This window comes from Ascochyta rabiei, chromosome 8, assembly GCF_004011695.2.
Source record: "Ascochyta rabiei chromosome 8, complete sequence".
Taxonomy (NCBI): Eukaryota; Fungi; Ascomycota; class Dothideomycetes; order Pleosporales; family Didymellaceae; genus Ascochyta; species Ascochyta rabiei.
This window is the reverse complement of record NC_082412.1, coordinates 1,591,114-1,615,585: the sequence shown is the minus strand read 5'-3', so window position 1 is coordinate 1,615,585 and position 24,472 is coordinate 1,591,114. Positions and strand designations below refer to the sequence as shown.

Sequence of the window (24,472 nt, the reverse complement as noted above, 5' to 3'; positions counted from 1 at the left end):
CAGCATCTACAGATAGATAATATCAAGTTACCTGAGGTACTATAAGATTTGCAACCACCTTCCCTTGTAGTCGCTCCTTCACAATATGACTGAGTAACCTCGTAAGTCCGATAAGGTGAAGAGATTCCACAGACATATCATCTGTCCATCCCTTAAGCTCTTCCGGCCACTTCTTCCTTCTTTCTGCCTCAGATCTCCAACTGTGTACTTCTGTTCAACTTCCTTGACTGTCAAGTTTGACATGTCCTCTCAGGTAGGCTTAAGGAGGTCTTTTTGTCCGCTGATGCGAGACGTGGGTGTAGGCTATACAATTGCGCTCGAATAGCGCGCGTCCAAGAAAATTATGCACCTCGTTACTATCGTCAATACTGACAGCGCCGTTTCCTGGTCCATGGCATACAACATGGAAGAGGAGACAAGATGTAAGATGACTGCAATGTACTCGAACGCGAGGCTGCGTTGATCGGTAGTTTCCGGATGGTCGCAAAGCTTCCAGACATTCCCAGTGGTTCTTGGTCTCGTGCAGTGATGTATTCTGCAACGTTCCTTATGACATGTTGGAGAGGTGTGCATGGAAAGCCGTCGGCATCGGTCGATGTTCTGCGGCCGCCGGCGAAACCCCGGCTGCGGATGGTCACCCACCCTGAACTCTGTCGCTTATGCTGTGGTTGAACCCAAACTGGCTCTAGCGCCCAATAAGGGTATATAAATCGTGCGACCCTCGCCCTCCTCCTTTCTTCTTTAGCTCTCTTTGCCTTTTGGCTTAGATCAAGTGTAGTATCTGTTCTTTTTAGTTTAATCGCTAAAACTGTTTTACGAAACAAATCGATTATTCTGATTTTTGAAAACCGCCTTTGGGTCCCTGGGCTTGCTCATACTCATTGGCACAGTGTCGCCGGTATTTCACTACCTCCGGTGTACGCGACCTTTTCGTTGACTCAGTCTGCCTCGCGCAGCTGGTTGAAGAAGGCGTCTCAGCTTCTCATCGTTGGATATTGCAAAATAACTACCTTTATCCGCACGCGTCGGCCTAGAAGCGCGTCCAAGGGAACATATCAACAATGTTTGCCTTGCGCACGAACGAGTGGAAGCTACCGTGATTGTGACGCGACTATGCTTGTGGACTGCGTCATGTCAGCGTGAAGCCATGAAGTGAATGTATAAGCGCTTTTGCCGTACCGTGGATCTGTTCGTAGCCAGCAACGAGAGACTGAATGTTGAACCGTCGCGCAACAGCGGTCTGCCTACGCTGATGTCGTGACGTTGCGAGTGAGTTGAGGTCAAATTTTTTGTCGCCATTTGCTGTCCCAAACAACAACACCTTCACCTGCTGCGTGCAAAGTATCACCAGAAGATACACTACCTGCGCAACACAATGTCGTCACAATCAGGCATGGTCGATCCGGCCATCTTCCAGGACCTCCAGGCGCGCGTCGATGAAGACACAGCTGTTCGTGATGTGAGAGGCCGCCCTGCTAGCTGCACGTGAACACGCACTCATAACGTGACAGGAGCTGAAAGACATCATCCAAGCGCTCGAGAAGCACAGTATGGCGCCGACAACAGTCGAAAAACACCTACTGACTCACTCCAGACCGCAATGTTTCATTCGTACTGTCAAGAGCACACTCGACACCTGTTGCCAACCGTAAGTTGACAGCTAGGAGGGCAACAAGCAATTGCTCATTCACGATGCAGTTCCCGAGGTCCTCAAGGCGGCCGAAGAGTCCATCAACACTGTCGTCGAGGATGTATCGAAGCTGTCGCAAGCTGCATCCAAGCTGCCGTACTACAAGTTCAACAACATGTGGTCTCGTCAGATGCAGGGCGCGGTACGTCACTGCTTTCCTCTCGAAGCGTCTCACTCACATCTCGACAGGTCGAGGGTCTTCTTTTCTGGGGCTGGCTCGGCGGGTACAAGTATGATTCAGGCGAAATCAAGGCCGGAAGACTGCTCACCATCGAAGAGCTGGGCGAGATTCTGAAGAGTATGTGATCGCGCACAACGGACGAAGCAGACAGCTAACACCTCACAGTCCCAGTCAATCTCAAGGAGCGAGACGAGTTCCACCTTACGCTTGAGGAGTACCTGCAGTCGCTCATCTCACTCGTTGAAGAGCTGGTATGATGCCTTGCCCATACACTCTGCTTCACGTTGTTAATCGTTCTCACAGACTCGGTTGGCACGCAACGCCGTCACGCTTGGTGACTACGAACGTCCCATCCTTATCAACCAGTTCGTCAAGGACTTGTTTGCCGGCTTCCAGATTCTCAACCTGAAGAACGACAGCTTGCGCCGCCGTAGTGATGGGCTGAAGTACAGGGTGAAGGATGTGGAGGATGTTGTGTACGATCTGTCGCTGAGGAACTTGCTTCCCAAGAAGGAGTAGAGAGCATCTGCTGCAGGATGGCCTAGGTGCAAGCACATGTCACGAGAACCGCACTTGTTAGAGGACAGGCAACTGCTTTGAACATCGTCCAAGACCATCAAAAGCAATCGGAAAAGCGTAATGCCTCAAATTACCCTGCATGGTGAAACCATCGAGGTGCTCGGGGATTTCTCGCGCTAGATGTTAACCCTGCACGGACAACATTTCCAAACCCTTCACATCAACACCAAAACAGCAACCACACGGCCAGGCGCCACTTCCACTCCTTTGAGCTACAATCGACACGTGAATTACCACGAAAAATCTTCTCTGCGACACCCGCACCCCCCGCTTCAAGTCATTAAAATGGCCAGTGCAACCGGCATCCCCGCTGCTCCCGCACCCACAGCACCCACAATGCCTGTTGAGCCTCTCAACACCAACGCGGCGCGCGTCTATACGCACATTCACCCAATTCTTGTACTCTCAATCTACGCATACAAGTTCAACGACTTGGTCGCCGACCCTGTCCCCGCACTCCTCAGCACGCTGCTGCCCCTCGCTGTCCTACAAATAGCATTTGTGGCAGTATGCCTTCCGCCAACAAGCGGCACGAGCACGACACAGATCAGGAAGCAGAAGCTGGGCGATAAGAAAAAAGTTGCGCCTGGCAAGATCGAGAAGGGCATCAACGGGACGATTGTTGTATGTTGGGACTTCTTCACATGGACGTAGTGGCAAGTCCGCTGACACATTGCATAGCCGGCTTTCCTCTCCCTCCTTCTCACAACGCTGGCGTCGACGCCGCTACTTACTGCAACCCTCGTTCTGTTCGGCGCCCCGGTGACCACGCATCACACGCATACACTCTTGGCTGGCGCACACATCGCGGTACTGAGTACGCTGCCGTTGGTCTACGTGCATGGTGTCAATGGTGAGACCTGGAGGGAGGCTGTGGCGCTTCTACTGCCTATTGATGAGGTCTACGGGGGTATGATTGGGACTGTGTTGGGTGCTTGGCTGGGCGCTGTGCCCATCCCGTTGGATTGGTATGTACATACTACGATATGGGCGATGATCAAAATGCTGACTTATCTAGGGACCGCGAGTGGCAGAAGTGGCCCGTTACGATTGTTACCGGTGCGTATGTTGGATACGCAGTTGGCAAGCTGCTGGGAGGTACGCTGCTCAGAGGCAAGAAGATCATGTTCGAGTAAGCGTAGATGTTACTTTGTGTACAGCACATGTACGACATTTCTACAATACGTAATCAGCGTGGGAACCTATCCTCGAAGTATTGCTAGTAATCAAGTCAAGCACAACATGCAGCATGACGCACACTTGACTTCACGCAGTGGTCACCTTGAGACGTACGAGTACCGACTCCAACATCCATTCAGACATATCCGACACCAAGCAGCCAATTCCTATATTTCGTCGAACCTTCTACGCCGTTGCGAAGCAGTGTTAGACCTTCCCGCACCCGCAGCCGTTCAATGCACGCTAGCGGACTCTCCCCGCATCATTTACCGGAGCCTTTACCTTGCTCATCTTACACCACAGCAACATGATTTGGACTATACAAAAAGTATATGAGACTTCTAGCACACGCTTCTATCCAATTTGTCTGCCCATTACAGCGATCGTCACTTCGTGAACTGTTATCCGGGATCGTCGGCAGCCTAACGATTGCCGCGGTCCATCGCACTCCACATCACCCCAAATAACATCCACTATAACAATATCGTCAAGATGCCTAAAACAGACGTTCTGATAGTAGGATCTGGCTCGGCAGGCATATTTGCAGCAACCTGGCTTGCAATCTACAACATCCCTTTCACCATTCTAGAGCGACGCTCTGGGCCCCTGGAAATTGGACAAGCAGACGGCGTGCAAGTCCGCACCGTCGAGATATACGATTCATTCGGACTCGCTGAGGATCTCTTGAGGGAGGCATACCACATTTACGAAGTGTGCTTCTGGGGGATTGACGATAATGTCAAGGACGGCATCAAGAGGAAGAGCAGATCCATTGATACTGAGCAGGGGCTGAGCCATCTGCCACATGTCATTCTGAACCAGGCTCGAATGAATGGATTGATGTTGGAGAAGATGAAGAAGATCATGAAAGAGAAGGGCACGTGGACAGAGGGGTCTGCAAACGGGATTGAATATGGTTGGACGGTGAAGGGCATTGAGGTCGATCAAGACAATGCGACAGACCCCAATGCACACTGTGTCCGCGTCTTGGCCTCGAAAGATGACAGAGAAGAAACCTGGGAGGCCAAGTACGTTCTGGTAAGTCTAATCTACCTCCTAGACCACATAGTTATACCTACTCTTACACACCCAGGGCTGCGACGGCGCGCATTCCACTGTCCGCCGCTCCCTCAACTACCACATGCTAGGCGACACCACCGATACTGTTTGGGGCGTCATGGACATCTACCCGCTCACCGACTTCCCGGACATCCGACGAAAGTGCACGATCCACTCCACGAGCGGCAACTTGCTGATCATCCCGCGCGAAGGCGGTTCGCTGGTACGCTTTTACATCCAACTGCCTGTCGGCTCGCAACCAAAGAACGTCACGCTCGACGATCTACAGAGCTCAGCAAAGCGCATCTTCGCGCCATACGAGATGCACTTTGCCTCCACCTTCTGGTGGAGCGCGTACAGCATCGGCCAGCGACTGGCCAACCATTTCCACAAGGACCTGCGCGTCTTCCTCACCGGTGACGCGTGCCACACGCACTCGCCCAAAGCGGGACAGGGTATGAACGTCAGCTTGCAGGACGGGTACAACATCGGTTGGAAGCTGGGGGCGGTGCTGTCTGGCCTCTCGCCACCGTCTGTGCTCGCTTCGTATGTGGGCGAGAGGAGCAAGACGGCGGCGGATTTGATTGCGTTTGACAAGGAGTTGTCTGCTATGTTCAGTAGGAAGGAAAAGAGAGAGGGCGAGTTTGCAGAGTATTTCACTAAGAGTGGAAGGTATATGGCTGGGTTTACGGCAAAGTATGAAGATAGTGGTATCACCGACTCAAAAGGGAGTAGCAAAGGGCTGGCGGCGAGCGTGCACGTCGGAATGCGATTCCCATCTGCGCAAGTGATCCGATTCTGTGACGCCAGGCCGGTGCAGCTGCAGAGTGCGCTGAGGAGCGACGGGCGGTGGCGGGTCGTTGTCTTTGCCGGAGACGTCACCCACACCGACTGCAAGGAGAGACTGGATGAGGTGAGTCTAGAGCAGGCTCCCACCTCCCCTGTTACTACATCACCATCGCCATCACGCTGACAACTTGCGACAGTTCTCCTCTTCCCTCTCTCATGTCATTCAGCGCTACACCCCTGCATCTTCCCGTCCGGATAGCGTCATCGAACCATTTCTCGTCCTGCACACCCTCTTCTCTAAAACGGAACAGCACCAGATACCAGAAGTGTTTAGCCCCAAGACGGGGAAATGGGGCATCAAAGACTTGCACAAGACGTATGTCGACGACGAACACTACAATGCTGGGCATGGGCACGCGTATGAGAAGTACGGCGTTGATATGAGCAAAGGCGCGGTGGTCATTGTGAGACCTGATCAGTACGTTGCGAAAGTTGTAGGGCTGGATGGAGGGAAGAAGATTGAGGAGTTCTTTGCGGGGTGTTTGTTGGAACAGCAGTAGATGGGCGACGAAACTTCACAGTGCTGAAATTTCGGTATAAGCTCTGCGATTTCTCATTGCGAATCTAGAAGTCGTCCAGGTGAACTCCACGTCCCTTCTCCTTTGCCAGCTCGAGCAACTTGCTTCCGATTGCGATGTCCATGATACCTACACCCACGCTTTTGTAGATTACGAAGCCGTCTTTGAGCCATCTTTCTAACCCGTCGGGACGGCTACTGGACCTCAGATCCTGAATTGCACCGACCTCCAACATCCCCCTTTTCTTGATACCCGCTCTGTCTAATTCACCCGCCTCTGCCAAGCAGCCCTCGGCGCTATCGACTGCCACCTTGCCCTGCCACACCTCGTCCTTGAAGCTGCTCTGAGGATCTGCAATGACCTTGAGAAGCTCGGGGTCGATTTCTTGCATGTCAAGACGATAGCTCCCGATGGCAGCGATGTATCTCGTCTTCCGTCTCGCCTTCTCACTCGTTAGGTACGCAGCCGGGAAAAGTGGTGATGTGCTCGGCACACCGCAGAAGATGACATCCGCATCCACGATCAGATCCTCCAGGCTCGCATCCTGTTCGAACACGTCGAGGTTGACATGTGACGGTATACCGATCTCCTTCAATCTCTCGATGAGCTCTTGCGTCCTGGCTTTGCTCCGGTTGACAATAGTGATCTTCTTGATATCCTCACCACGCAGGATAAGCGCAAGTCGAATATGCCACCTAGCCTGCGCACCAGCACCAAAAACAACAACGTTCTCCGTTCGCCTCCTCAGCCTGTACAACAGCATACTCCCCAGGGCTGTGCGGAACGCGGTAATCTCCGCTGCATTGAGCACGCCGACTGCTTTCCCCTCGGGACCGCACACAGTGAGGGTAGCTTGGAGGCCTGGCTTTGGTTTTGCGTCGGGCGACGTGCTGGCCGGTTTCGAAGGGGCGATGCCGACGATCTTGACGCCGATGTGCTGGGGGGTTGTTGCGGGCATGAATAAACTGCTCTGCTGTCCTCGCTTTACGGCAGCACGCTCGGGCTGATATTGCGCTTCATTGTGGCAGGAGTATTGGACGAGGGACTGGATGAAGTCGTCTGCTACTTTTGACACGTCCTGTTGCGAGAGGGAGGAGAGGATGGATTTCACGTCGTTGTCGGATAGGATTGTGAACGTCATCTTAGGAGTTTAGTTTAATAATTGTGGTTTGGTGGTAGATTCATTAGCTTAAACCCGGTGACTTCGAGCTGCTTATCAATGCTCGGAGTGTGTTACTGCATATGTATAGTCGGTTTCCTGATCCGATATCGGTGGCGGATGCCGCACAGTAAAGCCGCAACTGTGCGAACTTATATGCCTTGTTGATTTGAAAACCGGTGACTTTTTTCCGGAAAAATTGCAGTGCTGGGCGTGGGGTGAAGAGGTTGGACTTTTGGAGGAAGGTGATGCCTGCGCGGGCTACGTCAGCGCTAGCGACCTAGAGCCAACCACAATCGCTACTCTCCTTCATCACTCACGCATTGAAATCTCGACCAACATCATTTTTTGTAACTTGTAGACCATAGATTCCAGATGGTTAGCTGCGATCAATACTGTCCAAGATATAACTTCTTGAAGATCAATCGCCAACTGTCGAAAGAAACAACCTCATGAGTCGATTGGGGCAGAGGGGTCTGTGATTGCTAGTGTTTCAGCGAGGTGACGGGGATATGCGAGACGGAGGCGAGGGACGATGGCGTGGAGGAAGAGGGGGTAATTGAGGAGGAAGATCAGTCGATCTACTGTGCTGTTAGAATTCGGTGTGTTGGAGTTGTATGGGAGATGACACCGAGGAGCTTCGATGCCTCATCTGCTGGGAGGTGTTTCAGCGGCTTGGACAGCGCGGATTCGAGATGGCGGTGTAGTTCGAGAGTTTCGATGTGTTGGAGGAGCTTTGGTGGTAGGCTTGTGCGGACGAGTTTTGCAGCCATGTTTCGTGGTAGGAGGGTTGCTGGTAGATTGAGCGTGGTGAGATATGGACTGACTATAAAAGGGGGTTTTGGAACAGCAAAAATATTGAGTCGAAGGTAAAAATGGACGAGATCGCATGCGAGGTGGGTGTTACTCTCTCACTGTGCCGTGCTGCCTAAAGGACATAATGTCGATTTCCTTGGACTCGCAAAACAACAGGTAAGAGAACGACAAGCAGGCATAGTAGTCGCTAATTGAGCACCACTCGCAGTCGTGTTTGCTCGGTAGATACTGTCGATGATAAAGGAAACAGGCTCAAACTCAACTCCCGATGCTCTTGGACTGTCGCATCTTGACTTCTACTACCCCTCACTTCACCATCAATATCAATACCACAACCACCTAAACCGCCATCAACCATCACCAAGACCTCATAGTACAATAGTAGCGTGCCACACAGAAGTCCAGTCCGGTGTCGGGCCCCGTTCATCGAAACAGGACTCGGTCTAGTGATTGCAGTGTGGAGATCCAGCCCTGGGGAGATCAGTAAACTTTTCTTTTTCTTTCTTCGGTTCGCGATGCAATTACGCAAAAGACATGGTAACATGCGAGTGTTTAGTATGGATGTTTGAATTCGTTAAATCATGGACGCGTTACAGAACACCAGCACTAATGCCTAGGAGCAAATATGGACATACCCTTCAACTCCCGCTTCGCGTTGGTGGCACTTGGTAGCGCGTTGGTGCAGTCTATGAGTTTCTTTGTCCCGTCACTTCCAAACCTCTCCATCCTCGCCATGGCATCAGCAAACTTGCCGTTCCACTTTCCTGCGTTTCCAACGAATCCCTTGAACTCCTTGCCCACGGTTGCATGCGCAGCCAGCTTGGCATCACTCGGAAGCACCAGCACACCCTTTGGCGGTGCGGTGGTCTCGGCGTAGTACTTGACGTCCCAGACACCTGGCGTCGAGTCCTGTGGGGCGCCAGCGTTGGGTGCGGTCTCGTCGAAGTGGAATTGGTTACTTGTGGAGTGCGCGCCGAGGAGAGCGGCAAGGTCAACGGCATCAAGGCCTTTGTCTAGGAACAGCCTGTACAGAGAGTCGGCAGGAGCTCGGACGTCTGGGAGTAAACCGTCTGGAGCCGGGGTGCTGGAGTCTTTGCGGCCGATGTAGGTTTGCACACGTGGGCCACCGGGACAGGTGACGATCGCGTGGGAGCCGGCAAAGACTTATGTGTGTTAGCGGCGTGTATGGTGACTGGAAGGTAGTGAGAAGACGTACCAATCATGTCTGCCACACTGACTTTCCAGAAATCAGCGCGGCCCTTGAGGTAGGCACCGATGGCTTGCAGACCATTGTTCTCGGGTTTGGAAAGCTCGCCAGCCAAGACAAGGCTGCCGTCGCAGCCACCCTTTGCACCTTGTGCTTTGTTCCATGCTACAGCTGTCAGTATGCAGTAGATAAGCAGGAGTAGGGACAGCCTACCTCCACAGTCATGGAACACGGCACGAATGGCTGCACGTGCATCTGGGTTGCATTGTCCGTCTGTCAAAAACTTGCCGGTCAACTCCTTGGAGATGCTTGTCCAGACCGTTGGGCACTTGTCACCGTCCTTGCGAGCAAAGATTTGGCTGATGTCGGGAAAATTGGGGAGGGATATGGCAGCCGCTGATGAGGCCAAAAGGAGAATGTTGGTAAGATGCATGATGCTGAGTACGTGGTTTAGAAGATGAAATAGAATCTTTCACGTCTCCGTCAAGAGAGTTGCATGAAGATGAAGCCTGGGATGATAGATGTTGATAGAGCATGTCGGTGGTCTTATATGCTGTTTGATTCTCTACCAAGTTGCTCCAGACTCGACCAGGCCATTGAAATATCCGAGCATACTGTCGAGGATGGTTTCCAGATAGTCCACAAACGAAGACTAGCCTATGGCCTTAACCTACTCTAAGTGTACAAGCAATGCCTGCGAAACACAACACGAAGCTTAGATAGCTTGATATCGTATCGCACGAGCTAGACTTGTCGAACACTTACGACGTGGGGTGCCGGCCTTAGCGAAGTGAGCTGAGACAGACCAAGTAGACTCTTGTGGGCAGTGACTGGTCTAGCAGGAGGTTGTCGAAGCCGCCAAGTGGTAGGCGGTGGATCGAGGCCAGCCACGAATTGCTTGTAGCGACTTATCTTCGAGCTCGTTGTATGTCTTGCAGCTGAATGTGTTCGGCGAAGCGTGCTTCAATAGCCTTCTGCAGTTCGCAAGGACCGGTCAACCGGTGAAGGCGCCGCAGCCTCGCTCAGCACTACTCGTGTAGTGCATTCCACTTGAGCTCTACGGCTTTCCACAACGGATGAATGAAGCTGCTTGGCAGGTTGTAAGAAGCAAGGTGTTACTGTCGCCACGCTGAGGCTAGGTGGCAACAAAGACCCAAAAGACCAGATGCCGACGCGGTTGATGGTCGACCGGGTGGGTAGACGGTTTCCCCACATGTGCGTAGCCAGCTGAGATGGAGTTTAAAGCAGCTTTGGTTATGTACATGTGAGCAAGCGTAGGAACCTAGCGAGCCGAATCGGTACCATGCAACGTCTATCAAGGGTTTAGCAAGCAGGTGGCGGTGCGTTGTTATGGTACTCGGTCTGTGTTAGGACCATTCGAGCGAATAAGCGAGGGGTGGGGCCCGCAAGGCTGAAGACAAGGCCCGAAGTCGTGGAAGCTAGGCTTGCGGAAGTCTAGAGCCGAGCAATGCGGTCTGGACGACCGGTCAGAGCCAAACTCGGATTGGAAAGGCGGGTGAGCAAGCTGCGTTGACATTGGTAGCGAGCGCTTTGCAGTAGAGGAATCGCGTGCTAATTAGGGTAAACCATGATGTGCATCCGGGCTGCAGCCGAAGCTGGCTAGTCAAGCGGAGGAGAGCAGCTTGCAGGATACGGCATGATGGGCAAGTTGGACGAGTGACATTCATCGTCGTGCTACAGTTTCGCCTTGTCTGTCTGGATCTTCTGCAAGCCCTGCTTCAGCGCGTCAGCCATGCCTGGCTTGCCTGGCTTCCGGCTGTCGCGGTCGACGAAGACATGGATGAACTCGCCAACAGCCTTCACCTCGTCTTGACCCCGCTCAAAGACGCCTATCTCGTAGGTGACAGAGCTCTTGCCCAGCTTGTTGACTCTCAGGGCGAGGTCTATCACGGCTGGGAACTCGGTGGGCGCAAAGTAGTCGCAGTGCGAATGCACGACCAGGCCAATCTGCGAAGAGGTGGGCGGGTGGAGGGAACAGTGCTTGATCAGGTACGTGTTGACGACACTGTCGAACAGATAGTAGTAGACGCTGTTGTTGAGGTGGTGGTACATGTCATTGTCGCTCCTGGGTGCCGTTGGTCAGCGAGGGTTTCGAGGTGCCTGCACGAGGTGCCTGCACGAGGACGGCGTGGTACCATCGTGTGCGGTACTCGAGCTGGAACTTGTAGTCACAGCGACGCCGCGCCTTCAACGCATCCAGAGCCATTCTGCGGCAATTGTGAGTTGTCGTTGTAGTGTGACGATGCGTGATGCGTGATGGCGTACTGGCGCGGCCAAGGCACCTCATCGATGGCCGTCGTCGAGCCTCGGCTCGCTGCTGTTCGGGGCTGCATGGCTGCAGGGCTGGCTACAAGTAGCTTTTTTTTTCTTTTTCTTTCCACGACGGATTCCGCACAGCAGCTAGCAGTGCCCCCCCACCTTCGTCCGTCACATTGGCGCCCTCTCCGCGCATCCTCGCCTACTTGGCCTCCAAAGGACGCGTGCCCGTGCCCAAAACACCGTCCGGCGCCGCCTCGATGGCTCTCGTGCCCTCGCCTGTGCGCGACAAATATCCCCCGCTGGCTGACGACGCGTTTCCCTGGAAGGAGCCCCCCGCAGTCGCAACCACGCCCTGCAATCCCTGGCCGCCGCCATACTACCTCGAAGATGGCCTGCGCAAGGTCACGCCCTACCACTACACCTACAACACCTTCTGCAAGGAGCGTTGGCGGGGGCGCGAGATCCTCGACATCTTCTCCAGCGAGTTCCGCGACCGGCCCCGGGAGTACTACGAGCAGGCCATTGTGGAAGGGCGTGTTGTCTTGAACGGCAAGCCGGTACCGAGCACGAGCACGATCGTGAAGAACGGCGACATCATCTCACACACCCTCCACCGACACGAGCCACCATGCACCGCGAGCCCCATTGGCATCGTCCACGAGGACGACGACATCATTGTCATCGACAAGCCCGCGGGCATGCCCGTCCACCCGGCAGGCCGCTACAACTTCAATTCCATCATCGAGGTCATGAGGGCTGACCGTGGATATGGGTGGAAACCCCTGCCCTGTAACAGACTGGACCGCTTGACGAGCGGCATCATGTTCATCGGGAAGCACAAGCAGGCAGCCGAAGACATGAGCGCCCAGATACGCGGACGGACCGTGAAGAAGGAGTACGTCACTCGTGTTGTGGGTGAGTTCCCTGAAGGCGAGATAGTGTGCGAGAAACCCATTCTCCAGATCAGCCCTAAGCTCGGCCTCAACGCTGTACGCGCAAACGGGAGAGAGTCGAGGACTGTCTTCAAGCGGCTAGCGTACTACCCACCAAACGACCATGACAAACCGGAGCAAGAGCAACCAGAGCACGGACATGACGATGGCCAGCCGTGGAAGAAACTCCGTGGCTACTCCATCGTGCGATGCTTCCCTGTCACTGGACGCACTCACCAGCTGCGTGTGCATCTGCAATACCTTGGCCATCCCATCTCGAACGATCCCATATATGCCAACCAGCGCGTCTTTGGCCCTTCGCTCGGACGTGGCGTGTCTGAAGATGAAAACGACGAAGACATCATGGCCCGCCTGTCGCGCATGGGAAAGGAAGATGTCGCCGATGCCGTCGCCTACCACGACGAGATGGTGGATGCCTACAACAAGAGGAAGGCTGAAAAACAGACCGGTGAGACATGTGACGTGTGTGATACGCCGCTGTACAGCGATCCAGGCACACACGAGCTGGGCATCTACCTGCATGCAAGGAGATACAGGTGTGAGGAGGGAAGATGGGACTACCAGACAGGTCTTCCCGACTGGGCTCTACCGCCGCCAGGCTATCAAGGGCCTACCGAGAGCACAAAGGAGAGCGATCCATTGGCGGTCGACTTGCAGAAGCTCGGAATAGCAGACGAGCAGGTCGCGCAGAAAGCAAGGGGCCAGAACTGAGCACCTATCCATCGTCAGAACCTGACTTACTTTTGCATACATAAGACTTAGATACCCAGCATGAGAAATCAGCATCTATCGTGGTAAAGGCAGCTGTCTGAATGCAATCCAAAGCCAGCGTCCTGTTCTTCCAACGCGCCATCTTACGACATCCCCAAGATCGACAGGGGTAGTGACCAACTCCGCGGCGCGGCTGTTCGAGTTACCCTATCCGGTAAGAGGGGCAGGTAAACACCAAAACAGAGCCCCGCAGTCGATGATGCAACAAGCTCTGTTTTCTTGCGAGCAGCGACGCTCGAAGACATTTTCCGTTTAGCCGCCGTTTGATCCACCTGTCTGAATCAGTGACGACATGTGCATATACTCGAGCCAGCTGCAGCATTGCGAAACCGAACAAGCCTTGCCTTCTCTTCTACCTTCCCCCAATTCTATCCCAATCACGACCCTACACAATGGCTACCGGTATTGCTTTAGTAGGCAGCGGCATCTTCGCCAAAGAAGAACATCTACCTGCCATTCAAGCAACACAGCTCCTCAGCCTGAAAGCAGTCTATTCTCGCTCTCTCAGGTCCGCAAAGTCGCTGTCTGAACATCTCTCAGACGTCGATCTGTACAGCGAAGACTCGGAAGGCAAGACATATGACGACCTGCTGAAGCGAGACGACATCAGAGGCGTAATTATTGCGTATGTACCATCGCTGCGTTGCATTGAACAAAGAGTAGAATGCTGAATCAAACAGCCTCCCCATCCTCGCTCAGCCAGAATACATCAAGAAAGCTCTTGCAGCAGGCAAGCACGTGCTTGCGGAAAAGCCAATCGCGAAAGATGTTCAGACTGCGAAAGAGCTGATCGCCTGGACGTCGGATTCCGCCAACACAAATGCCACGTACTCTGTCGCCGAGAACTTCCGCTACCAGGACTCGTTTCTCTATGCCAGTGAGCAGCTCGCCTCGCTGGGCCGTGTCCTAACCTTCCGCTCGCGTGTCAGCCTCTTCGTTGCACCGGGCGGCAAGTACTTCGAGACGCCGTGGAGGAAAGTGCCAGAGTACCAGGGTGGGTTCCTATTGGATGGTGGTGTGCACTTTGTTGCTGGGACCAGGCTGCTTCTTGAGGGTGGAGGCGAGAAAGTGAAGAAGCTCAGTGCATTCACAGCGCAACTGCAAGAACACCTACCCCCCGTCGACACTCTGCACGCCACCCTCCAGCTCGGCTCCGGAGCGTCGGGTACACTGAGCGTGTCCTTTGGAACGACGGACAGCGGCAGCGAGTACCTGGTTGCGAGCGAGAAGGGAACTGTCACTGTGACGCGGGGCAGGGTCGTAGTCCGCCGAGACGGCAAGGACGAAGCCAAGGAGTTCCCCGAGGAGGGAAGCGGCGTGAAGCAGGAAGTCAAGGCGTGGGCTGAGGGTCTCACACAAGGGAAACCAAACGCGAGGCAGAGCCCCGAGGAGGCGCTCGCTGATCTCCACATCTTGGAGGCGGCATTGAGGAGTGGCGAGCAGGGTGGCAAGCCGATCGAGGTGTAGACCAAAAGCTTCGAAGTAGCCAGCCGGTGAAGAAGTGTGGTTTTGCTGAGAATTTGTCCCGTGTGCTTCGCTTCCTGCTTTGTCTTCGTGTTGTCTAGGTCTTCCTTTACTTCCTTCTCCTTACAAATCACTAGCGAGACCTCCCCCTAGCATCTACCTGATCCCACACAACTCCCATAATCCACTACCCTGACAGTCAATTCCACCATCTCAAGATCTATCTCAGTATTTCAAGGCTCATCTTGGTATTCCAAGGTTCATCTCTGTATTCCAAACCACATACAAAGAACTGCACATGACCGACAATCTCTTGCCGGTTAGCTTGTCCATTTGGCGCCTTGACTATATCTGAGCAGCCGCACCGATACCCTTTATCAGCACTTCCCGCACAACAGCGTTCAGGTTCCGTGAGTCATCGTTTGCGTTAATGCATCCACCCGCAGCGTCCCTGGAGCTAAGACCACGAAGCGACATCGCGAGACCGGCATTAGAGTGCTGTTTTCTGACGAACCCAAAGCGGCAGGCATAAGCACGTGGTACTCTCAGGTATGAACCCAGACGGTGTGATAGTTGGCCGTACTCGGAATCTATGGCTGAGGGCGGCGGTGGAGATGTTGCGCGCGTGGAGCGTTGTAGGTGGAGTTTCCGAAATCGGAGCCCCGCGCTTCCACTCTAGGTACGGTACCGGTAGCATCCTCGTATCTACAAGAAGATACATACTCAGCACGCCCTACCGCTCTTGGAAAACCGACCATCTCGCCTCTCGGAAAGAAAGAAAGAAAGAAAGAAAGAAAGAAAACATCTCGACTCCATAGGTTTCTTGGTTCTCCAACCTCGTCAAACTCGAAAATAAATCTTAACCATGCCCGCCATGCTCGATGACCCAACCTCGCCCCCTATCCTCCACAAACTCAATAAAACTGCCTACACCCTCTCCCCTGAACACGTGACGCTGAAGGACGGCACCCCAGCCACCATCCTCCCCTTCACCTCGCTCTCGCAGGTACCCCGCACACTCGTAGCGTTCCTGCACGGGCAGCTAACCGCAGAGATCGAAGGGGGCGACACGTACCCGATGATGGACGCGCTGCCCCTGGAGGAGTTCGGAGCGTACTGGTTCGGGACCTTTGGAGCTGTGATGCTGCGAGGCTCCGTGACCAGCGTGGACGAGGTCGTCGCGCCGCAAGCCGCCTGGGACGCGCTTTGTCTCGGCAGCTTCTACACCAAGCCAAACTACCCCGGCCGCAGCAGCCATGTCTGCAATGCGGGCTTCTTGGTTGTCCGCGCTGCGCGCAACAAGGGCGTTGGGAGGCTGCTCGGTAGCCAGTATTTGGTCTGGGCGCCGCTGCTGGTACGTTGTTCACTGCGCTTTGGGGCGGCGGGTGTTTGGTTTACTGATGAACGTAGGGGTTTACGTATTCGGTGTTCAATCTCGTGTACGAGACGAACGAGGCGTCGACGCGCATCTGGGACTCGTTGGGCTTTGAGAGGATTGGGCGGGTGAAGAAGTGCGGTGTCCTGAAGAGCTATCCCGGGAGGAAGGTGGATGCGATTGTGTACGGGTATGATTTCGAGGCGGAGTCGACGGGCTGATGAGAGGATGGGATGATGGGGATGTGTCATGACCATGTGTATGTGTACGCCTTCTTCAAGGTGCTGAGATTCGGCAGAGCCGTAGTGGGTAGCTGCACGGTAGTATATCCTTTCCCATCTTCATCGTACGGACCATCAATACGTTCATCTAAATATCGAATGTTTGGGTGCCGCCCAAGGAACTCGGTGTAGGCCGCTGGTGCGATATTCCAACCCAATATACTCAACTGCCTGAGCTTGGGAAAGGTCCATCCCCAACTCACACCCTTGATCTGACATGAGGGCAAGTCGCACGGAGGCCACTTGAAACCCAGCACCTCTATGTTCTCGCAGCTCCCCAGCAGTTCATCAACTGTGGACCCACCGTCTCCGTGTGCGGAGCTCGCATCGAGTCTCAACTCTTTCAGCTTCCCAAACTTGACACCTGCAGGCGGGCGAGAGAAAACTTGCACTTCGTGACGGAAAAAGTCCAGGTGCAGCTTCTCGAGACTGGGTGCGTGAGTGTACAAAGCTTCCCAGAAGGAAAGCGGGCGTGTGAACCTTCGATCTGTGTGGGAAGAGGCGGGCCAGGTGAGTGATGTCAGAGATCCGGCGCGGGATGTAATCGTGGTCAGTATTGCAGTGATCGGAGCGCAGAGTAAGGCCGCGATAGAAGTTGGATCCATTTTCGTGTCGGCCGTGCTCTCGTTCCAAGATCCAATGCCTCGCTCTGCACTGCACTCCAAACCCCTACCTTTTTCTCGGGCGCGGAAGTAGGATGCAGTATCAACACACACATGTCCAATCTTTGCAGCCCGCTCGCCCAGCTCCAACACCCGCTGAAGCATTGCTCCAGCAGCAGTGATGTCGCAAATCCTGACGGTGAGTTCCCGGTCGCCTTCTATGGTGTTCAGACTCTTTGCAGGGGCTGAAGAGGCTGCCATGGCTGCTGGCGATGCTGGGTCCGTTATGTCTGGCTGAGAAGACTGAGTAGTTGAGATGGGCTCTGAAAGCTTGCCCTAATACGAGTTTGCCAGGCTTGAAGAGCGCGTTGTGTGCAGTGGATGGTCGTGGATTGTTCAGGTTGCTGCGTGTATAGTACAAGGGAGAGAGAACAGTCTGAGTCCCGGGTATCGCCTAGGTGTAGGTGCCGTGCAGTGGTGGGTGGCTATGAGGCCGAGTACGAGGCTTACCTTGTGCGCTTTATATTACCGCGCATTGTCCGGTTCTGCATTGGCCTAATGTCAATGTTGCAATCACGAAGCGTTGCAAATGCAGTCAGCATAGTTCTGGTCGTTCCACTGCGTCGATTGAATCATATGTTCGTAATACACGACACACGCCCACCGCCAGAAGATAGTAAACAACGCCGAGCACAGGAGCTCGGCAGATAGGTCGTAACGCCATACGCCTGTCCCATTTTGCACAGTAAGAATCCAACATGCAAGTCATGCAGTGGGAAATGCCACACATATCACATGCGCTCCTTTGCAGCGCGCTTACTTGCGCACTGTTTTCGCCGCCTTGGAGACCAACTTCTGCAGATCACCGTATGCCTCCTCAAACTCCTTCGCATCGTCGTCCTTTACATCCTTGGCCTTCTTGCCTGACCCAGCCTTTGCGACCATGACGACCGAGGTAGGCCTCTTGGTTGCACTCGCCTCACCAAGCTGTGCGCGCGACTTGATGTAGATGTAAGGGATGCCGTGGTCTTCGCAAAGGACGGGGATGTGCGAGATGACGTCCATGGGCGAGATGTCGGCAGCGATGACGACGATAGCGGACGGGTCGTTGACGTCTGCACTGTTTCCAGAAGCTTGTGACTTGCGGAGAGCCTTGACGACTTCCTTGACACCACGACGGAGGGTCTTGGTCTTTGCGGCTATTGAGCGCGTTAGCGGAAACTATGCAGACACACGTACAAAGGATTGCATGGGGTGCAGAACGTACACTTCTTGACTGTCTTCAGAATCTTCTTGACTTCCTTGTCGTTGTCTGCGAGAGGGAAAGCAAAGGGAACGAGTGCGCCGGCGGGCTCGTCGCCCTCTGCGCCAGCACCGCTGTCAACCTCCATCATGGAGACCTCGGGCTCCTCAATCGCAGTCTCGAGAGCATCTGTGACATCCTTGCTCTTCTTCTCCTTCTTCTCCTTCTTGGGCTTGGAAACACCGTCGGTCTCCGCGCGCTTCTCTTTCTTTTCCTTCTTGTCCTTCTTCTCCTTCTTCAGCTTCTTCTCTTCGATTTCCTTGGCCATTGCGAATGAATGCGATTGATTCTGGGGACAAGGTAGGGGGGTGCGGAATGCGGTGAGTGCTAGGAAGCGAGTGGCAGCGTGGTCGTGAGCTTGGTGCGCGGGAGCTCGGTGCTGTACATTTTTTCTGAGCAAGGCGCTAACGCGCATTTTAGTGCGCTTGGCGCAGCAGACCGCTTCCTCGCAGCACTTGACAGGCATTGGAAGAGCATCACAGATATCATTGCAGGGTCAAGAAGAAGTTCTCCCAGGGAACCTATTTTATACACGAATGCTCTGAGGCGAAAACGCACGCCGACACTCCTGCGTCATCACTCCACTGCCTAAGTACCCTCCCTCCGTCGCCGTAAAGACAATAATCAGGCATGTATGGTATATGCAGAACGAAATCCATGCCAGCCGTAATAGATGGGAAACAAGGATATGAAAACAAATATTATCGGAAAGGCTGCCAGGGCAGCCCGCAGCCAGACCGAAATGAACCGAAACGCACTTGGGGCCAGCCTCCAAACTAGTCCAGAAAGCCAACGGGTATGAGTGAGAGGAAAGATATTAGAGGGATGTCAGAACGAAAAGAGCCTGAGCTCGAAGTGTGTATGGACTGGACCAGACCGCCCCAATGCGCCATGTTGCCTCGATCTGGAAAAAAAGAAGAAGAAAAAAGAAGAAGAAAAAAAAAAAAAGGAAAAGGTAGAATGACACCGGAACTCCAAGCCATGCCCCCAGATGCAGAGAGATGACAAGATGAGAGAAGAGGAAGAGTATGACAATCTAGTAAGGAAATGAAAAAGAGAAAGGAGATGTCGTAAAATGTGGCCTAGTAGGCCATCTGCATCTCGAGCACCTGAACGGCGCCGGCTGTTAGCGGCGAGGCAGAGCCGGATCTGGAGGACATTGCGTCCTCGTAGCCAACAAGGGCTTGTGAGTGGAGTTTGAAGGCCTCACCCATAAGCTTGGTGATGCTGAAAGGGGTTAGTGACTGGTATTTTCAGATTTGACGAGAGCGACTTACCCCCATACAACCACCTCGTCAATCATACTTCCCCACAGGCGCGCGACAGTGGAGCTCAACTTGGCACCATACACATCGACAGAGTCATCGTCAAACAAGTTGCGCAGCTTGTTGTACATGGCCAATTCTTCCTCATTGGCGGGCTCCTCGTCGTGTTCCAGGCGGTAAAGCCAAAGGGTGAGGATGACCACAAGGTCCATCCCAGCGAGTGGGTGCTCGATGCTCCAGTTGGTGGCTGAAGTGCGTGCAACCCAGCGTATACCTTGCACAGCCGCGACTTCGATGCAGTCAAAGCATTCTTGAATGACCTTGATCATTTCTTGCGAGCGTTGGACCTTGTCGCGCGCGTTGGTCATAGCTGCTGCGACTTCATAGGAATCGTGGTAGCGAAGAGCCTCCTGGATTGACTTCAAGTCGACCACCAGACGAGCTCGCGTGTTACGGTACAGCGCCATGGCATTGAAGATCAGGGGATGGCCTTTGTGAGGCGCGCTCAGACGAACCACGACAGTCTCTGGCTCGCACAAGTCAAGTGACTTCTCCCAGGTTTCGAGCGCCAGGCGAAGCTTGTACTCAGTAACGACGTCCTGCAGGGCTTCTGGGCTACGCTTGTGATACCACACCTCCAGGAACAAAGCATTGATCATGACACGAGTCGCGAACGCGCTGTAACGCGCTGTCTCGCCCTGGAACAGGTTGTCGTGCGCCTGGCGGAAGGTGATGATCTTCGATGTTGCAAGGGCCTCGCGCCACGCCTCCTCGTCGTCACCGCCCATGGTCCAAAGCGACTCTGAAGACGGCAGCTCCAGTGTGTCAAATTCGTTGAAGCCCATGGCCGGCGTGTGGTTGTAGGTCAACGTTAGGAGACCGAAGAAGATGTAGACTGCGTAGTACGTGCGGCGACACTGCTCATCCTCGATCCACTCTTGGTGGCTCGGCTGCGCACCCTCGCGAGCTTCTGAGCGGATCTTCAGCTCGTAGCGGTTGCCTGCAACCATGTTTGCGAGAAGACTCTTGATCGAGCAGGCCCACTCAAGACCCTTTGGATCGCCGCTCCAGCTGGAGAATTGCATGTTGAGCAGGGTGCTCTGCATTGTCCACAAGGGGCACTTGCGCGAGCTGAAGTTCTCTTTGTTCTGCAGAAACTGGTTGACGAGAACCTTGGAGCCAATGTGCAGCATGTAGGCCTGGTCTTGATCGAAGATGTAGAGGGCGCCGATAGATAGCACAGCCAAGAGTAGCGGCGCAGCCACTTCGGTTGGGTGGAAAGTCGCCGGGTGCAGAAAGGGCAGGTGGTGGTGAAAGAGGTCAAAGTATGTCTTGAGCAGACGGTTGAGTGTGTTCAAGCTCGGCAGGTGGAACGTGTCCAAGAGCGCGTTCTCGCTGTCGTACTGCTTGATGTTGTCGTAGATTCTGCGGCACTGCTCCTCCGACTCAAGCTGGGGTGCGCTGGTCATGGTCAGCGCCTGGCTGGGGCCTGGAGACTTGCGGTAGTCGACGGGCGAGACAGGGCCAAGCATGGATGGGTACGGCGAGAGCGCGCTGGGTGTGCCGAGGTTGTTCTCGCTCATCGAGGGGAAGGTGGGTGCGAGGGCCGTGTTGCCGGACATGGTGCGCTCCATCATGGGGGCGAGGTGACTGTGGGGGTGGAAGGCCGAGTGTGTCTTCTGCAGCGACTCGGGCTCTGGCTGGGGCACCATCGAGTCGCGCCAGGGCATCTGCGGTAGCATGTTCTGGCCCGGGGCGGTGTAGGGGACCTGGGGCGCCGAGGGCTCCATGTGCTGGGGCCCGGTGGGCGAGATGACGGGGGCTGGATGCTGGTCGAGGGCCATGTCGGGCTCCTGGCTGGCCATGGCCTTGTGGTGGAAGTCGGTCATCAGCATGGCGGCGGTCTCGATGTCGACGTCGACCATGCCGTCCTCGCTGGCGTCGAGCTGGTCGAGCGCGGGCGTGTCGAGGGGCAGGGCGCCCTTGGAGGGGCCGGGGGTGGCGGCGTCGCTGGCCTTGTTGCTGGCGCGGCGCTTTTGCTCGCTGGGCAGAGGAGCGCCGCCGTCTTTTGCGTGGACGGTGCGGTCGTGGCGCAGCAGCAGGTCGCGGCGCACAAAGGTGCTGCGGCACTTGAGGCATTTGAACGGGCGTTCCTTGGTGTCTGCGGAGGAGGGGCAGTTAGCAACAGCAGCAGCAAGGGCAGTAGCAACAGCAAGGGCAGTAGCAACAGCAACGACAACGACAACAGCAACGGCCACCACGGCGAGCGCCTTGCCCGCAGCGCGACGACGGCGCGGTCGTCCCGCATCAGTAAACAGCTACCCCGCTCCCCAAACACGAAGCTCTCTCGAGCGCCACGACGACAGAGACAGACAGAGACAGGAACAGGAACAGGAACAGGAACATAGACAGAGGACTTACGAGAGCGCTCGTGGCGACTGCGGTGCTCGCTCCTGCTGAAGGCGCGGTTGCAGAACTGGCACTTGTACTTCTTCTCGGGCTGGCCGGGCTTGCGGGCGGCGGCGGCGGCGGCGGGCGCGGCGTGGGAGGCCATGGCAGCGGGCATGGGCGCGGCGAGGGCAGGCGGCAGAGAGGGGGAGGGCGGGACCCTAGGTGGGCAGATGGCTCGAGGGCCGGGCGCGCGTGGGCGTTAAAGCGTGCTGATGGCTATGGCGATGGCTATGGCGATGGCGATGGCGTTGGTGCAGCTGGCGTGTCCGTCTCTCATTCCGCCAAACGTGCATGCGACTGGCGATACGGCACCGGTAGCGGCCGGTGGAAGAGAAAGGAAGGGCGGCGACGGCACCAGGTGGCTGCGCGCGTAATGGAAGAATGGGGTGGCGGATGGGATGGGGGGCTCGAGGTGCGGTGCGAGGGCGGAATCCAGGACGGTAAAAGAGAGAGGGGAGAGGGGAGAGGGGAGAGGGGAGAGGGGAGAGGGGTGAGCTGTGAGGCTGCGCTACTGCGCTACTGCGCTACGAGCCTACGAGCCTACGAGCCTACGGCGGTGCTGGCCTGTGCATGGCGAGCGAGCGCCGCCCCTCAGGCTTGCCCTCGACCAGTCAGTCGACCAGCCACCCCATGGTTGTGGAATTTATTTATTACGCCGCCGTCGATACACACATACAGGCGCTAGAGCTGTCCCTGCCCAGGGCCTGCTTACATCACATCACGTCTGTCCATGTTTGACGCGTTGGAGGGCGCTGGCACTTTTGGTAGGACGTGTGGCACGCAGTGCGGTGCGGTGCAGTGCGGTGCGGTGCGGTGCAGTGCAGTGCAGTGCCGTGCTTTGCTCCTACTTGCCTGCCATGCACAACCACCACAGAACTCGCCTGTCCACAAACCACATGCTCTCCTTTGTTGCTTCGCTGCTTCGCTGCTTCGCTGCTTCACGGCTTCACGGCTTCACGGCTTCACTGCCATGGCTTCACTCCAAACACACCACCATTCATCCACCTCGAACCAGGCCACACGCTCCAGCGCTTTCTCCAGCATGTCCCAGACACATCGCCACGGTCCAATTGTTTCTCTGCCACGGCGTGATTCGAGCATGGTTGCGCCGTACCACATGTTGTCAACGGCGGACCCTGCTCGTCGTCCACTCGTCGCACGGCACAAAGAAAAAGCGGTAAGAGACGTCGTCCTGCTTTTTACCTGTTGCAGTCGTAGTTCGCACGTTGCCAGCTTTCCGACGCATGGCCGCGCTCACCGCCTCACGTGTCGCTGCGTCCATGTCGATACCTACCTACTGACAGAGCAGCTCAATCATACGACAATACATACGAGACACATGGTTTCACTGGCTCCGGCCTGTGTCATCCCATGATGACGGCGCAGGAAAGGGGCTGCCCTGTCTTCTCCCACCATGACGCCAGCGCCGCCTGCTACCGCCAACTCTCACAAACACACGTTGCGGCTACCAGTCATCTCGACACGGCCAGGGCGATCGCCGGCTCGCTGACTTGTTCCTGGAAGTCTATCCATACCGCCGGGCTAGGAAGCCGCTCCCCGGACCCACTTGGTTCCTTAGCCCCGTTCCACAGCTGCAGTCTGCTAGATGGCAGAGGCCTGCAGAATGCAATCCGCAGCGCGCAATTCTTCTTCGTCTTCGTCTTTGTCTTCGTCTTCAGACTTGGGCCGACAGCGCAGTTGCACTTGGCGGACTCGAACTATTGCGCGAAGAGACGTCGATACACGTCCATGTCAGCAACGGTGAGAGAAGACGACCAACGCGCAGTGCCCCGCCAGCCCGCCAGCCCGCCAGCGTCCGTTGGATCGGACATGGTCAGGATCCCTACGCAGTGGCCCGCAGTCTAATCGCAAGACGGCATCGCCAAGGTCTGACAAGTGTCCTTGCTCTTCACCGTCACTCCACGTTCGCCCCCTCCCCCGAGACGAGTGTCTCTGGCCAGTCTCAAACCCCTCTCATCTCACAGCCCCTCCAAACAATCACTGTGCCCCTCGTTCGCTGCGCTCTGTCCACGAGGGGCTCTGCTTATCGCCAGCAGCCCGCGCGCTAGCTTGCTTCCCGCGATGCTCTAGAAGACAACGGGCTCGGTACCTGGACGAGATTCTATGCGAGCAGACCAAGGCATGCCAAAAGTCGTATGGTAGATTCAATCCAGGCCGTCTGCGCGGTGACATGCCGTCAGCCTGCAATGAACCAACCCCACGTGCGCCATGCGGCTTTGCCTGAGCCCGGCACATGGCCATACGACGCTGCCTCAACCGTCTCAGGAGTGTCTTCTCTTGAAAGAAGGGCATGCGTGTGAATACTGCAGGTCTCGTGGGGGTCAAGTTCGTACATGCTATAGGTACCGGTAGTAGTAGCTAGACTCAGAGTCTCAGACACTAGTTTGACCCATAAAACCAGCGTCGCAGGTTGCAGACAGCACGCTGCCGCTTCCACGCGACGAGCTATGCGGCAAGAGGAATGGTGTC

The 24,472-nt window shown here is 55.3% G+C and overlaps 13 protein-coding genes across 13 annotated transcripts, besides 13 other annotated features; 6 read left to right on the top strand and 7 right to left on the bottom strand.

The window, feature by feature from the left end:
• Positions 1 to 1,375: 1,375 nt before the first annotated feature.
• On the top strand, positions 1,376 to 2,390 carry EKO05_0005487 (Translin-1; the record flags this gene model as incomplete). The annotated part of the gene is made up of 7 exons (XM_038940067.1): positions 1,376 to 1,459; positions 1,512 to 1,548; positions 1,595 to 1,648; positions 1,699 to 1,832; positions 1,880 to 1,988; positions 2,037 to 2,122; positions 2,175 to 2,390. 7 exons carry the CDS (start codon positions 1,376 to 1,378, stop codon positions 2,388 to 2,390), a joined length of 720 nt encoding a protein of 239 aa, XP_038798498.1.
• Positions 2,391 to 2,735: 345 nt separating this feature from the next.
• EKO05_0005486 (Glycosylphosphatidylinositol (GPI) anchor assembly protein) lies at positions 2,736 to 3,586 on the top strand (the record flags this gene model as incomplete). The annotated part of the gene is made up of 3 exons (XM_038940077.1): positions 2,736 to 3,074; positions 3,132 to 3,418; positions 3,469 to 3,586. The coding sequence occupies 3 exons, from the start codon at positions 2,736 to 2,738 to the stop codon at positions 3,584 to 3,586; spliced, it is 744 nt and encodes a 247-aa protein (XP_038798497.1).
• A 535-nt stretch (positions 3,587 to 4,121) lies between these two features.
• Positions 4,122 to 6,037, top strand: EKO05_0005485 (Phenol 2-monooxygenase (NADPH); the record flags this gene model as incomplete). Its single annotated transcript, XM_038940184.1, has 3 exons — positions 4,122 to 4,667; positions 4,723 to 5,601; positions 5,675 to 6,037. The coding sequence occupies 3 exons, from the start codon at positions 4,122 to 4,124 to the stop codon at positions 6,035 to 6,037; spliced, it is 1,788 nt and encodes a 595-aa protein (XP_038798496.1).
• Positions 6,038 to 6,101: 64 nt separating this feature from the next.
• EKO05_0005484 (uncharacterized protein) lies at positions 6,102 to 7,196 on the bottom strand (the record flags this gene model as incomplete). The annotated part of the gene is made up of 1 exon (XM_038946006.1): positions 6,102 to 7,196. The coding sequence occupies one exon, from the start codon at positions 7,194 to 7,196 to the stop codon at positions 6,102 to 6,104; it is 1,095 nt and encodes a 364-aa protein (XP_038798495.1).
• A 666-nt stretch (positions 7,197 to 7,862) lies between these two features.
• On the bottom strand, positions 7,863 to 8,105 carry EKO05_0005483 (uncharacterized protein; the record flags this gene model as incomplete). Its single annotated transcript, XM_059636608.1, has 1 exon — positions 7,863 to 8,105. One exon carries the CDS (start codon positions 8,103 to 8,105, stop codon positions 7,863 to 7,865), a length of 243 nt encoding a protein of 80 aa, XP_059492591.1.
• A 228-nt stretch (positions 8,106 to 8,333) lies between these two features.
• Positions 8,334 to 8,401: a tandem repeat.
• Positions 8,402 to 8,636: 235 nt separating this feature from the next.
• EKO05_0005482 (uncharacterized protein) lies at positions 8,637 to 9,670 on the bottom strand (the record flags this gene model as incomplete). Its single annotated transcript, XM_038940084.2, has 3 exons — positions 8,637 to 9,193; positions 9,247 to 9,402; positions 9,451 to 9,670. 3 exons carry the CDS (start codon positions 9,668 to 9,670, stop codon positions 8,637 to 8,639), a joined length of 933 nt encoding a protein of 310 aa, XP_038798494.2.
• Positions 9,671 to 10,932: 1,262 nt separating this feature from the next.
• EKO05_0005481 (uncharacterized protein) lies at positions 10,933 to 11,591 on the bottom strand (the record flags this gene model as incomplete). Its single annotated transcript, XM_038940181.1, has 3 exons — positions 10,933 to 11,323; positions 11,394 to 11,465; positions 11,524 to 11,591. The coding sequence occupies 3 exons, from the start codon at positions 11,589 to 11,591 to the stop codon at positions 10,933 to 10,935; spliced, it is 531 nt and encodes a 176-aa protein (XP_038798493.1).
• A 183-nt stretch (positions 11,592 to 11,774) lies between these two features.
• Positions 11,775 to 13,181, top strand: EKO05_0005480 (tRNA pseudouridine(32) synthase; the record flags this gene model as incomplete). The annotated part of the gene is made up of 1 exon (XM_038946005.2): positions 11,775 to 13,181. One exon carries the CDS (start codon positions 11,775 to 11,777, stop codon positions 13,179 to 13,181), a length of 1,407 nt encoding a protein of 468 aa, XP_038798492.2.
• Positions 13,182 to 13,633: 452 nt separating this feature from the next.
• EKO05_0005479 (Glucose-fructose oxidoreductase) lies at positions 13,634 to 14,708 on the top strand (the record flags this gene model as incomplete). The annotated part of the gene is made up of 2 exons (XM_038940057.1): positions 13,634 to 13,866; positions 13,922 to 14,708. 2 exons carry the CDS (start codon positions 13,634 to 13,636, stop codon positions 14,706 to 14,708), a joined length of 1,020 nt encoding a protein of 339 aa, XP_038798491.1.
• Positions 14,709 to 15,474: 766 nt separating this feature from the next.
• Positions 15,475 to 15,506: a tandem repeat.
• A 73-nt stretch (positions 15,507 to 15,579) lies between these two features.
• Positions 15,580 to 16,301, top strand: EKO05_0005478 (Protein spt10; the record flags this gene model as incomplete). Its single annotated transcript, XM_038940037.2, has 2 exons — positions 15,580 to 16,059; positions 16,116 to 16,301. 2 exons carry the CDS (start codon positions 15,580 to 15,582, stop codon positions 16,299 to 16,301), a joined length of 666 nt encoding a protein of 221 aa, XP_038798490.2.
• Positions 16,302 to 16,327: 26 nt separating this feature from the next.
• On the bottom strand, positions 16,328 to 17,224 carry EKO05_0005477 (uncharacterized protein; the record flags this gene model as incomplete). The annotated part of the gene is made up of 1 exon (XM_038946004.1): positions 16,328 to 17,224. One exon carries the CDS (start codon positions 17,222 to 17,224, stop codon positions 16,328 to 16,330), a length of 897 nt encoding a protein of 298 aa, XP_038798489.1.
• Positions 17,225 to 17,779: 555 nt separating this feature from the next.
• On the bottom strand, positions 17,780 to 18,534 carry EKO05_0005476 (uncharacterized protein; the record flags this gene model as incomplete). The annotated part of the gene is made up of 2 exons (XM_038940174.1): positions 17,780 to 18,162; positions 18,231 to 18,534. The coding sequence occupies 2 exons, from the start codon at positions 18,532 to 18,534 to the stop codon at positions 17,780 to 17,782; spliced, it is 687 nt and encodes a 228-aa protein (XP_038798488.1).
• Positions 18,404 to 18,435: a tandem repeat.
• Positions 18,535 to 19,174: 640 nt separating the features above from the next.
• Positions 19,175 to 19,220: a tandem repeat.
• Positions 19,221 to 19,348: 128 nt separating this feature from the next.
• Positions 19,349 to 22,085, bottom strand: EKO05_0005475 (uncharacterized protein; the record flags this gene model as incomplete). The annotated part of the gene is made up of 3 exons (XM_059636607.1): positions 19,349 to 19,493; positions 19,544 to 21,692; positions 21,953 to 22,085. 3 exons carry the CDS (start codon positions 22,083 to 22,085, stop codon positions 19,349 to 19,351), a joined length of 2,427 nt encoding a protein of 808 aa, XP_059492590.1.
• Positions 21,712 to 21,789: a tandem repeat.
• Positions 21,910 to 21,936: a tandem repeat.
• Positions 22,047 to 22,119: a tandem repeat.
• Positions 22,120 to 22,137: a tandem repeat.
• Positions 22,138 to 22,193: 56 nt separating this feature from the next.
• Positions 22,194 to 22,230: a tandem repeat.
• A 200-nt stretch (positions 22,231 to 22,430) lies between these two features.
• Positions 22,431 to 22,473: a tandem repeat.
• A 292-nt stretch (positions 22,474 to 22,765) lies between these two features.
• Positions 22,766 to 22,819: a tandem repeat.
• An 807-nt stretch (positions 22,820 to 23,626) lies between these two features.
• Positions 23,627 to 23,659: a tandem repeat.
• A 112-nt stretch (positions 23,660 to 23,771) lies between these two features.
• Positions 23,772 to 23,796: a tandem repeat.
• Positions 23,797 to 24,472: the final 676 nt, after the last annotated feature.